Source organism: Solea senegalensis, linkage group LG20, assembly GCF_019176455.1.
Source record: "Solea senegalensis isolate Sse05_10M linkage group LG20, IFAPA_SoseM_1, whole genome shotgun sequence".
Taxonomy (NCBI): Eukaryota; Metazoa; Chordata; class Actinopteri; order Pleuronectiformes; family Soleidae; genus Solea; species Solea senegalensis.
The window spans coordinates 6101528-6113813 of record NC_058039.1 but is presented as its reverse complement, the minus strand read 5'-3'; the positions used below and the strand labels follow the sequence as shown (position 1 = coordinate 6113813).

Sequence of the window (12286 nt, the reverse complement as noted above, 5' to 3'; positions counted from 1 at the left end):
AGAGACCGGAGGTACCGCCAACCTGGACTGTTGTCGAGCAACCTAATGCCATTGTATGACTGTTAATTTGCAAAAGTCCACGGTAGAGTTGTTTTATTATTACTATGTTCTTTACTTTCTTCAAAGTATGTGAAGTTGTAACTCTTCAAACTCAGCGAGACGCAACTCAAAAACACTTCAGAAACGCAACTGAGCTGTCATCTCATCGCTGCAAGGTAAGTGATGCTGTGGCCCTCGTGTACAAATACTTCAGCTCGTCTGACCTGTCAGTGAGGTTATCTCCTGTTCGTTCTCCTGCACTAATATTAAAAAGCAGCGCAGGACAAATACGATGCTCATAAAATGGTATTGAAAGATACCATATTGAAAGATAAAGGTAGATCATTAGATCTACATACATGTACGTGTGATTGATATATGTATATATAAATATATGTATATGTACACACATATATCTACATATCTATATGTATATAGATACATATGATATGAACTATTTAAAAAGTTTATGTATCAAAAGTTGCAGGCTGTGTGCTGATTGCAACTCCTTCATTTGTATAGTTGGCAATATAATAGTCATGATAACGATGTATTCCATTTATAAAGCACTTTACATTTGGTTTGCAGATACAAAAGGGTGGTGGTGCATTATGTATTTACTAAAATTAGAAGCCCATCTTTGACAAAACAACATGTTTTTTTCCACATCGTAGTGTCAAACTATATGTAACCTATTTATGTCACAACCACAACTCAGTTAGAGCACCTCAAGAGAGCGACAAATAGGAAACGTTTAGACTCAACCTACTATTTCCTGTGGAACAAATCAATGTAACGTTCAGGTTATACAGCATATATATGTTCATATACACAGTACCAGAGAAAGAATAATTTCCTTGCAGGGATATAAAGCCTTTGAATCCTTTGGATTCTCTCTTCTACATCTTCCAATAAGTTTGGGCAGACTTTAGATATTCCACCTTGACTATAATCCACTCACAAAAAATCATCACTGCAGCGATGCTGACTCAATGACCTCATTGTTGTCATCACTGTGAATGTCAAGTTGATTAAACATTGCTTATCTTAACACTTTGCATTTGACAAACCTCTCTACGTGCGGAAATATTTGCGTGCTTCTGCAGGCGAGTTGGCCCTGTACCATGCTTCACAGAAAGTGGATGCATGGGTTAACCACAGATGTGTGTGTGACGGAAACAGTTTGACTGACGCATTGCATTTTTGCTTTTTCATAATCTGTCTTAAGTCCATGCAAAGCAGGAGATTTGCTCCCCTTTTCACCAGCCTGTGATGACACAAGCTTGGAAGATTATTCTCCCGTTGCAAGTTTTCTGATTAAATGTGCTTTGTACCATGTGCAGTATTAGCAGGAGGGTTACGAGGTGGCTGTAATTACTGCTGTGTTCCACAGATCGCTGTTGTGGATGCACTGTTAAAGTGAGACTGAGAGAATGGGCCTTTCACATTGTGGTTTGTTGTTATTATTAGTCATATTAGTTTTCCTGCTCTGTGTGAAATACCTGTGTGATATACCTTTTTCCGATTGTGAGTTGTGTAACACAGTTTACTGAAAATATGGTCTCACTACAAGGTTTCTCCACCTGTGACCGCATTTCTCTGACTTAAACAATTCTCATGACGCTGAGATAATCACAATGACTTTACAAGGAACACTTTTTAGAGCAGGGACTGGCTGCAACACTTATTTAAACACGCATATTTAAAATACATTCATAGTTCACGTTCATTTGACAACTGTGGTTTGATGTGCCGGCATAATTATCACATTTATGTAAAGTTACATGATTGAGTAAAGAATATTCCACAGGCCATTATAGCTGAATTACTCCTATTACAACAAAGCAGGCCTCCTGCTGTGTTTACATTATACCACACCCTCCCCCATCTGAGCTCTGTTGTAATCCACTTTAATCCTGCATTTAATTTATTTGTGCAATGATTTCACAAGGTTGTGATATGCATAGTATGCATTTCTGTGTGGAAATATTCCTTTATGGAGATCGATCAATGGTTGGAACAAATGTAAAAACGTAATTGTTTCTGTTTGTATAATATAACATGTCACTTTAAATAACCAACTGAGGAAACTCAGTTTACATTACAAGTAAAACAGTCAATGAACTGAGTAGTTCATCAATCGATGGAAAAGTTACAGGCAAACAACCTTTAAAATGGTTTTCTAGCCTCAGTTCTTTAATAAATGTCACTGTGATTTGAATTTATGTAGATTTAGGAGTTTTGATTGATAAAAGTGAGTCTTCTTTTACCTAAAACTTGTTAGAGATACTAGAGATCTCATGCAGTGAAGGACAACCTGAGAATAACATTTGTAAATAGTTAAACACTCCTTCAGTGTTTGACATGCACCAAACCTGTATTTTTAATTAATGTTCCGTCATTGAACAAATAACCACTTTAACCCTCTGCAGGCATCAGAGCTGTGTCTGCATGTGTGCCTCTTCTCTATAGCGTCTGCCTCCAGAGGTTTAGCTGCTCACTTTAGCTGTGCAGGGCTAAAAGTGGGGCTTTGACTTGCCTGATAGCTATTGACGGCTCACTCTCATCCCTGGTGGATCAATGGAGCTCAGCACTCTTCATCAGAAACATCAATGTACGGCACATTCCCACAGGTTCAGCAGTAATCCACTAGAGCCCGGTCAGAGAGTGGAAGGATTTTTTACTTTTATTCACAAAAAGATTTTTCTTGATTTCAATGTACAGTGAGAGATGACTATTGTCATGAACTGGTATGGCATATATGAGTTTAAGCAGTGCAATGCACAACATTCAAACATAACTTTGCATGTGAATAAAGTATGACATTGATTTTGATTTATATCACATGTAATAGCAAATAATGGTAATACATCTTTTTCTTTCTGACTGCTCCAGACAAAAATCAATGCACTGCAAAATCCGTATCTCAGCAACCATAGTCAAATATTCTGTTTTAGCAAGAAAACAAGTTATTGTTGTAGGGTATTCTTTAGATAAAAGTATGAAAGGTAGACTTTTGAAATATCCATGCTGGGTTTAAAGGAGTAGTTGATTTATCAATTATCTTGTTTCATTTGTTACAGCTTTCCAGATGGGCAGATTTTCAGCTTTACTGCCTATCAGAGAAAACAATTAAGCATCATCTTGGGCTCTGGAAAAATCTGTTTTAATGATTCCTATTTGGGCCACATGGTTGGTGTAATGATTAGCACTCTTGCAGCAAGAAGACCTGGATTTGTGACCCGGTCGGAACAAGGGCCTTTCTGTGTGGATTTTGCATGTTCTACCCATGTGTGCGTGGGTTTTCTCCAGGTTCTCCAGTTTCCTCCCACAGTCGGATTAGGAGATTAGACAAATTGGACACTCTAAATTGACCGTAGGTGGGATCGTGAGAGTGGATGGTTGTTTGTCTCTATGTGGCCCTGTGATGGACTGGCGACCTGTCCAGGTCGTACCCCACCTTTTGCTCTATGTCAGCTGGGATTGGCACCAGTGTCCCTGCTAACCCTCATGTGGAGGATAAAGTGGTAGAAGATGGATAGATGGGACAGATTCCTATTTGTAATTTCAAAAGTCAATTCACAAAAAAGTAAAAATCCCATTTTATGTTGTGTTTTGGAACAAGCTTTTCTCATCAGCTTATTTCTCTTGCTAAAAGAAAGCACATTATTCTTAAACTAAAACGAACGTGGCTGCATGTTTTTCCACTTTTAATGTTTTGGATAAAATGCACAAGCTAATTATGAAATACGATGTTTGAATGAATTCTTTCAAGTGTTTTAAAATGGCCCCTGAGCAATCCCACACTACTTTGCCTAAGTGCCAGACACTGCTTCTGAGAAGTGAGCTCTCTGAGGAAGTTTGCTATGTCGATGAAGGCTGCAGGGTTCATTGTAAACACAAGTATTGCATCAGCAAACACTTGAAATGATGGCATCACACACATGAAATATTGTTATACGCAACATAAAAAAACAGCAACACACACATACTTGAGACGCTGGAGATGGTAGCTGGTCACGGGATGTTGTTGACATAATGATAGCGGGCGAGAATGAGCCAATGGCTGCTTTTCTGTCGTCATCTGCTGTTTGATTGGGTCCCTGACAATTGACACAGCTAATTGCTGAGAGAATCCAGCCCACCTGCTTTTGTCGCTCTCTCTCTCTCTCTCTCTCCCTCTCTCTCACTCTCTGTGTGTGAGCGAGTGAGTGAGAGAGAGAGAGAGAGCCAGATGTTAATGCAGCTATTCTTCTTAGGAAATTGCATTGACCCTCATTTGGACAGCCTCATTTAATCCAAACTAGGTTATGTCTAACCCTTAAATTTAACCTTAACCTACTATTAAAACCGAAACCCCTAAACTTAACCAGTTCCTCAGAAATTAGGTTCTCCCTCGTTAGGTCCAGGTTTTGCTCTCCTTGAGGACTACTGGTCCTGACAAGGTCAGTGTTTATGCCAGAAAAAATGTCCTGAAGAGGTAACAAATACAAGAAAAAAACACTCTTCACACACACACTAACAAAGGCAGCATCACACAGGGAAACAGTGTGTGTTTCAGTGTCTCTCTCTCTCTATCCTAATCATCAATAATGCATGGCTTTGGGAGGATGAAAGGCTGTTTTGGCTTGAGGCATGTGTCTCATATGGGGAGAGAGAGACATCAGCGCTGGTAGTTATAAGTGTACATCCACAGACAAAGTAAGGGGTTCCTTCACATGCCTGTCCTCAGTCCTCGGTCTGGTGCTGGACTGATTTCAGACTAATTGATAGAATAATTGGTATATGCAGAAAGAAGAAAGTGTTTTTTTGTTTTTCACAGTTGTTGTCTGAACTGAAGATCTAAGGACAGATGCTTTTATAGCATGTATGCTGTCAATAAATACAAGATATAATACATTGTATTTACTATATCTGTGACTTTTGGTGTAGTCGGTTGAATAAATAAATAAATAAATAAATAAATAAATAACTAAACTAAGATTTTCTTAAAATCTCAAGGCACTTCTGTGCCAATGCCAAACTATTTTATACCACTGGGTTACAACTCCTTTACCCATAATGTATGACTGTGTGATGTGATGCAATACTTCATCTCACACTTATACTACAAGCTGGGATTCAAGCAGCAGGATGAACCCACTGAGCAGACAAAATATGATGCTTGTTTGCACTGGAGATTATGCACAAGCAGCATGGCTCATGTCACAGAGAAGAACTTCAACATGAGCTGCAGATGTTTGGCTGAGTGTTTAAAACTGCTGTCCTGGTTACTTTAAACATGTTGGTCATGCCTAAAGTTAAGATACGTCCTCTCCTCTTTTGTTTCCCTTTGGTAATAGACGTACATATGTGAACGCCGTACAGTTTCCGTGCACATGCGTGTTCGTGTATACGGATGTGGAAGAGCATGCAGAGACCCTTTTGAAGTTCCTCATTCACCCTATACCGAGGTTCCCCATGTTTCATCTCTCTTTGAAGATGTAACTATCATTTTTAAAGCTGCTCTCTTTCAACTTCAAACATATGGGCTGAATATGGATATGATATGACACTAAATTTTGCACCAACACCCTTCACTCCCGCCCAAGTCTGGCACTTCTGTGTGGTGAAGTCTGAAAAGTTCAGTGATCTCAAAACTCTCTCTGTGGGAGCCGAGCTGGTCCTTCACTGGAACTCAGGCTTATTGAAGTCTGCCAAAGAGGTTCTGTTTTCAGCTGTGTTTGTTTGTTTGTTTGTTTGTTTGTGAGCAGCATATTTGGAATTTTCTGGTGGTGCACGGATTCACTTTAGGTGGCGATCTGGGCTGCGTACAGACCCGGAATGGTACAAATGATGACGATCTACTCTATTAAATCTCCTTTAAATCTTGTTGTGCACTATATTATGACAATAAAGGCATTCTGGTTTATTTTTTCAAAACATTTTTGTCAACCTTGTGACATATGCGAGTGTATTCAGACTGCTGGTAACTGAGTGGCCATGGCAGAGGTTTTGCGCTCTCCCTGAGTGCTTTCAAAAAGCACTAAACTATATGTGCCACATTTGTCGGAGGTATGGGCAATGGGCCAGGGAAGAGCCCACATCCGTCTATTTAAACAAATTGATGCATGATATTGAAAAAGTGAAACATGTGAAATGTTGTGTGAAAATATGAAATGCTGATAAACTAAAGCGTCCCACGCTGTGGATTATATAACTGTGTGGTGGATATTTGGACGTCCAGTGACACTGTTGACCAGCCAGCCCTGTGTATGGATCAATAGCTCAATAATCACATGGGCTGCTGTTGCTTTTGTTTTGTCTGCACACAAGTGCTCCCTCTTATTCTCTGTAGCAATTATTACTCTCTGTGCAAATATTGCAAATGTTGGTTCATTAGTATGAATGAGCAACAGCCAGCTGAAGCTCTTGCCGTCACTGTCACTCCCTCTTATCTCTTGGACAAAATGCTGGCTAAATGGAGGAAGGTGGGTCAGATGGGGTTCAGGGAGTAGAGGCAGAATCATTTGGAGCATGGGATTAACTCTGTGTGTGTGTGTGTGTGTGTGTGTGTGTGTGTGCGCAAGAGAGCGAGAGAGAGAGATTGTTGTGAGTGTTTTTTCTGCAGGAGGGAGCTTCTAGCTTGGGTTCATTTTAATGGTTTTCTGCCCCACCTTCTTCATATCCCGTCTGTTTTTGTGCTCTAAATTTGATCAAAGTCAGCAGTGCCTCTTCCATTTGTGCTTGAAGGCAGTTGTTTAAAGGGTTTTCTCATTTGTGTTTCAGGCTCATCACATACATGGATCTGACTGTAGAGTGAGCTGGTGGCCTTGTTGACTCTCTGCAGGACCAAGGTGAGTCACTCTTGTTCCTTCTCTTTTTATGTCACTTGCATACACACACACACACACACACACACAGGCTGCACTCAAGCAAAGGCAGACAGGCAAATCGTTCATTGCGTTCAATCTACTTCATTTCCACTTTGTTTTTGTTATTGTGTTGTTGGTACAATGCCATGAGCCCTGTGCCCCCAGCCATTGGCACAAACTGCCTATCAGCAGCAGTAACAGTAAGTCTGTACCAGTCTCTGACACCATATGGGCCTCTCTGTGTGTTTGGATGTATGAATGTCCTCTTCTGTGCCATCTCACCTGCAAATACAAACATGGTCCAGCCTATTTTTTATGTTACGTGTTAGATAATTTGTTCTTTTGCAGTAGTCAGTTGCAGTAAAAAATAAAAAGAAATGCATATATATGTATCCATCCATCCATTTATCCTCCTCCTAGGGGAAATGCAGGATGCAAATATGTAATGAATTGTTGTTGTTTTTTTAATTCAAATTACCATTTTGGACAGACACATGTACCATTGTTAAAAGTAGTTGCCAGATTTGTCTTTATCTGTTAACACTTGGTAAGCAGTGTGAGATGTTTTCCTTTTTGGGTCATGATTAAAATGTCCAAGTGCTGAATAATACAACCTAGGATTAAACTTGCTCTAACAACCTAATTTGACACAATGAGGCATTCTGTGTCTAAGAAGGGATTATGTGCCTTGTTGGTGATACCCAGCTACTTTCAAATTGTCGGTTAAATACAGCAGATCCTAATAATAGTTATTTTAGTTATTACCACTATTAGTTAATGTGCCTTTGTTTTTGAACAGTTAAGACACATGAAAAGAAACTTGCAGTGTCAGAAGAGCTCTTCCTGTCTGTGGGAGGACAGGAAGAACTGACCAATGAAACTGGTCATATGAAAGCTCATTATTCTATTTGACCTGGGGTATGTTGCAATTCATGACTGATGTAGCCATGGAGTGACACTGGAGTGATAACTTTCTGTTTCAGGACTCTGCAGCTTTGTAAGAATGACTCACAGATGCTGCAGTCACATGTCAGCAGAGCTTCACCTCATTAATTGTTGTTCACAGCAAAAAAAAACAGGCTACATTAGCCGTTGCAGTCTCTAACTGAACCGTTTCAAGTCAGGAAAAACAAATGACAAGATGGAGAGGATATGACCCAAACTATGGTTGAACATCATAACTCACTGCGGTTTCCTGCTTGCATGCTCACCTTGTACCTCTGTCATTTACAGAGGAATGTATTTGTGCACTGGAATCACAAGATTATCCTACATCAGCTCATTAATAGAAAAAAAAAGTTTCATTATTTTATTATTATGTTTTTATTACAATAAATTCTGTGTCATGTATTTAAGATGAGCTAAGATTAGATTAGATTAAACTGGAAAAACAAGCTCAAATAAATGAGCAAACAGAGATAGCTACAGTGTTACTTGTCCAACAAGATTTTTCTGGCACACCCTAAACAACTGTATTTGTGGAGGCTCTGGGGTAGACACAGACCATTATTTATTTGGCTTTGTGGCCTTAAAATACCTTGGGATCCCACAGGAGGAGCTGGAAAACATTGCTGGGAATGGGGATGTCTGCATCACCTGCTCAACCCCAGATAAGCAGCAGAAAACTGATGCATGCGATATGTTTATTTGTCGGCCACCCGATATTTATTGATTTCCTTCTTCTTTTGAGTCATTTGTGTATTTATAAGACAACTAGTACACTGTGTACCACTGTGTACAGTAGGTTATAAACAAAATGAGCGGTAGACTGATTTTCCCATTCAAAAAATGTTCTTTTTGAAACCAACAGTCGCCTCTTGATTCTCACCTCTTGATTGACTTCACCAAGGAAATCGGGAAGGCTACGTCCACTTTTTATTTTCTGTCTATCGGTGCGGGACAGTGGATGGAGGAAGGTGGGAACAGGGGCGGTGCTAATTTGAATATCAGCATGGCCTTTATCAGCGTGTTAGTGAAAAATAATAATTTATTAGAATTAACATGCTGTCTTGAGAGATACTATGTAGCTCATGTGGCTACTGTCATCTGTTAACAAACACTGGAAATGTTTCTGTATGCCTCGCAGTGATCTTCACAGGCAGGCAGACCCCCCTCCTGACCAGGCCATATGCTGGTCAGAAGGGGTTTTACTGTAATTCTCTGTAGCTGTGGGTCACAGATTCACTCCTTTGCTTTAATAACAGTGGGATTATCAAGGTTCAGCCAGCTAACCCAGCCCTCGCTTCCAATGTCATTGGTCCACAGCGTCATACAACTTCATACATTCTTCTGTTGCTCATGTTCCTTATTTTGATTAATTTTTTTATTCTAGTCTCATATACTCTAACTATATGGTGTTTTGGCACTGTTTGATATGCCAAAGGCATTCAGATTCCTCTTTCCTGTGCAGTGTCTAATTCCAGCCTCGGTGATGGCATGCATGTTTATATTAATTCTCTGGAATCGCTCATGTTCGCTGCATCTCCTCTAATCACTAGACTAAGTTGGGTTGGGTCTGAGTGTGACTGAAGCTGACTCGCTAGGATCCTAAGATGTTTTGCATTCTGTGTATGCTTGTGTGTATTTATAGTGTGTGCATATGTGAGTAGGTGGGTGCATGTGCTGTCTAAAGCTATATTACTATGTGGCAGGTCTTGGCTGCGTAGTGTTGAGGGGATGCTGGCTCAGGTAGAGAGACAGAAAACTGCAAACACAGGTTATGTTACTCACGTGTTTCCTAGTATTACTAGGATATGACAACAAGAGAAATATTGTGTACCAATTACTGCAATGACATTTCACCCTCAACCATGTCTGTCAAGAATAGAGCAATTGGAAATGTTGAATGTCAGTGAATTTTATACTTTTAATACATTCATAGATAGATCTTTATTCTGTGGCATTAATGCGAAACTGAGTGAAACAATTTTGGTTCTGGGATAGAAGCTACTTTTTAACCCATTAGTGTAGTTATATGTGATGGTAGTAGTACTCGGTGATACTGATGGGAATTTAATAATAAAAAACAAAAGGCCAACAAACCAAAAACTATGTAAAAATCATGGAAACAGAAAAACCATTTGAGGAGCTGAATCCAATGTAATATTTTTATTCATTAACACTACCTAGCTCTATCCTCCACATTGCTCCAATATTATATCGGAGCAATAATACATCACCACACTTACATACACTGATTTTACAATATTGTGATGTATGATTTCACATACTACTCAGTATATCGCAATATCATGAGAATATCGTAAAGTGACTTAAACGTCATTATAATATCGTATCATGGTGTCTTTGGTTATTCCCACCCCTACTACGTGCTGTACAGTATATTTTATAAGCATGGGGGGCTAAAAGCTAAATCATTTGCATACAGGATAGCTCATTGATTTTCACCAGAATAATCCAAACCACCACATAATTCATGCTCTCTTTGTTTGAACCTGCAATTATCAATTGTTCCTTGACAGCTTCAGTAATCTCTTTCCCTCCCGCTCTGCCTCTCTCTGTCTCTCTGTGTCCATTTTTCCCTCCGTGATTCTTTCAGATAATGGCACTGAACCGGCTTCAGTCTCAGTCGTCCAAGTATCTCAATTATCAGACATTCATAAGATTTGAGTGAAGGCTGCTAAACAGGACTGCATTGTCAGCCATGCTGTCGGGCACTTGGAGGCGCTCTGTGGGGCATCAGCAGCCCACTGCTGGAGCTGTAGTGAACACTCGGGGGATGACAGTGTGTGGGGTTCCCAGTGGTACGGTGGTCCTCGAGGCCCAGTATGACTACAACTACCGAGGTGCCGACGGACGCCAGGTCTCAATAAGGGAGGGGGAACGATTTATTCTCCTGAAGAAGACCAACACTGATTGGTGGCAGGTGAGAAAACGGCTCATTCGTTTATCTTGTAAATTATTTTGTCAACCACAAACACTATGATGACACGCTGCTCACAAATATATAATTTCACATATTATGTTGCCAAAACAAACAGGTACTTTTTTGTGAGAATTACCCAGACAGAAGGTTCTCTCACATTTGTAGGTGGCTATTTTCAGCCAAACATCTGTTGTGCTAGTTTGTGAATATTTGCCGATGCAGTGTGCAGAAATACAGGAAATGCAATTTCTGTTTTTTTTTTCTTGTGATTTGGTGAAAATAAGTAAAATAATAAATATCAGCAGAATACTTTATGACCATTTTAGTTGTGTAACCACCCTTGAAAGCTATGAATAATAAAGTACACAGATTCTTGATTATTCATGGCTGATATGGATCAATTCTTCTTTTAAACATTTAATTTCACAATAATAGAATATTGTTAACAAATTGTAATTGACATTGTATATATATATATATATATATATATATATATATATATATATGATAAAATTAAGACCAGGAATCACACTAGAGGACATGAGAATAGCCCCATAAAGTTATGTGGAGAAAAATATTGACTGAGATTTCATAGATTTTCTCCTGCTTCTGTGTTCGAATTTTTCTGCACTGGCTTAATTCCTCTGCTGTGCCTGTTGAACAAACAAAAGCATCTGGTAATGTTTTGTTTTGTGACAGGTACGGCGGATTGGGGCAGCTAATAAAACAAAGCCACTGTATGTACCTGCTACATATGTGACGGAGGTGCCTATTGCACCCATGCCCTCGCCACAGCGCCTGGCTATGTCCACATCGCTGAACTCCAACCTCGGGGTATTGCCAAGGGTGTCCCTCAGCCCCAGCCCAACAGAGACCTTTAATGGACAGCATCAAGGTAAAGGCAATGACAGAATTTGTTAATTAAGAATGTAAGAATAACAGTTCCGTTCTGTGCATTGATGTCTCTCCTGATTACAGAAGGAAAATAAGTTAAGAATTGTTTGTGTTGAAGAAGTTTTTCTTAATTTTCCCCCTACAGTGCGCAAACCCATTTACCGCTCAATGGGAAATCTCAACTCCAGTAGTGCCTTCCAGGGGCTGGACAACAACACCACCGCTGGGAGGGGGCACTTCCCCACTCTGCCCCTTTCTGGGTTCACATTTACCAACAACTCTCCCACTTCACTGTCAGGCCGCTTAGTGGTCCCAGGGTCACCCACAACCTCTATGGCCCAAATGACACAGCAGAACCCCAGGGTGGTTCCCATGATCACACGCAGCCAGAGTTCCAGCAACCTGGCAGAAAATCTGTTGGAGAACCCGTATGATGAGGTGGGTGGTAGCTTCAGCAGTCGCACCAACCACAGGGTCCCGAAGAAGTCCTGTAGCCAGTGGGACATGGTGGGGGCCTCCGGCAAGAACAACCATCTGCAGGTAGGAAGAGGCTGAACCAAACCTCACACAGAACTTAAATCACACACTACAGAGTCACAATATGACTTAAATG

At 40.2% G+C, this 12286-nt stretch overlaps 1 protein-coding gene across 3 annotated transcripts in view; it reads left to right on the top strand.

Annotated features, from left to right (window-relative positions):
• The first annotated feature begins 6 nt into the window (after nucleotides 1-6).
• Nucleotides 7-12286, top strand: part of LOC122786344 (rho GTPase-activating protein 9-like) — a 30480-nt gene continuing 18200 nt past the window's right edge. For all 3 annotated transcript variants that reach the window (XM_044052587.1, XM_044052586.1, XM_044052585.1), the window contains exons 1-5: nucleotides 7-215; nucleotides 6808-6875; nucleotides 10453-10779; nucleotides 11479-11674; nucleotides 11819-12213. In XM_044052587.1, the coding sequence (XP_043908522.1) occupies nucleotides 10558-10779; nucleotides 11479-11674; nucleotides 11819-12213 (813 nt within the window). In that variant the 5' untranslated portion in view covers nucleotides 7-215; nucleotides 6808-6875; nucleotides 10453-10557. The remainder of the gene's footprint in view (nucleotides 216-6807; nucleotides 6876-10452; nucleotides 10780-11478; nucleotides 11675-11818; nucleotides 12214-12286) is intronic.